We start from the raw sequence: 357 nt of genomic DNA, 5'->3' as shown, positions 1-357 counted from the left end.
GGAGTAACAACGGGGCTATGGCTGGAGCTGGGGAAAAGGGTTGCCGCTGGAGATCCACACGGCGCTGTGCGTGAGCGTGGGGTCGGGGGTAGCGATGGGGATGGAGTTTCGCACGCAGTCGGGGTCGAGGATGACTCTGGAGGCCGGGAATGCTGTTGGGGACGGGCTGCGAAGTGCCAGGGGTACGGGGCAGCTTTCGGCCACTCCCCAGCCACCTGATGCGCTGCCCGACAGCGGGGACCGGGACGTGCGGCGCAGTTTGGGCAGCAGCTTCTCCCTTGCAGTATCCCCGGGACCGGGGATGGGAGGGGAAGCCCCCCGAAAAATTCCCTGGAGCACCGCGACGGGCCGGGGCGG

General features: G+C 68.1%; 1 protein-coding gene across 1 annotated transcript in view; it reads left to right on the top strand.

Annotated features, from left to right (window-relative positions):
• Nucleotides 1–94: 94 nt before the first annotated feature.
• Nucleotides 95–357, top strand: part of LOC104620283 (growth/differentiation factor 7-like) — a gene marked incomplete at its 3' end in the record, with an annotated part of 2,795 nt that continues 2,532 nt past the window's right edge. The window contains exon 1 of the mRNA XM_010286456.1: nt 95–182. Within this exon, the coding sequence (XP_010284758.1) occupies nt 95–182 (88 nt within the window). The remainder of the gene's footprint in view (nt 183–357) is intronic.

This window comes from Phaethon lepturus, unplaced genomic scaffold, assembly GCF_000687285.1.
Source record: "Phaethon lepturus isolate BGI_N335 unplaced genomic scaffold, ASM68728v1 scaffold22664, whole genome shotgun sequence".
NCBI classification, from domain to species: Eukaryota; Metazoa; Chordata; class Aves; order Phaethontiformes; family Phaethontidae; genus Phaethon; species Phaethon lepturus.
Note: the sequence above shows the minus strand (reverse complement) of the source record. Positions and strands in the feature narration are given on the sequence as shown.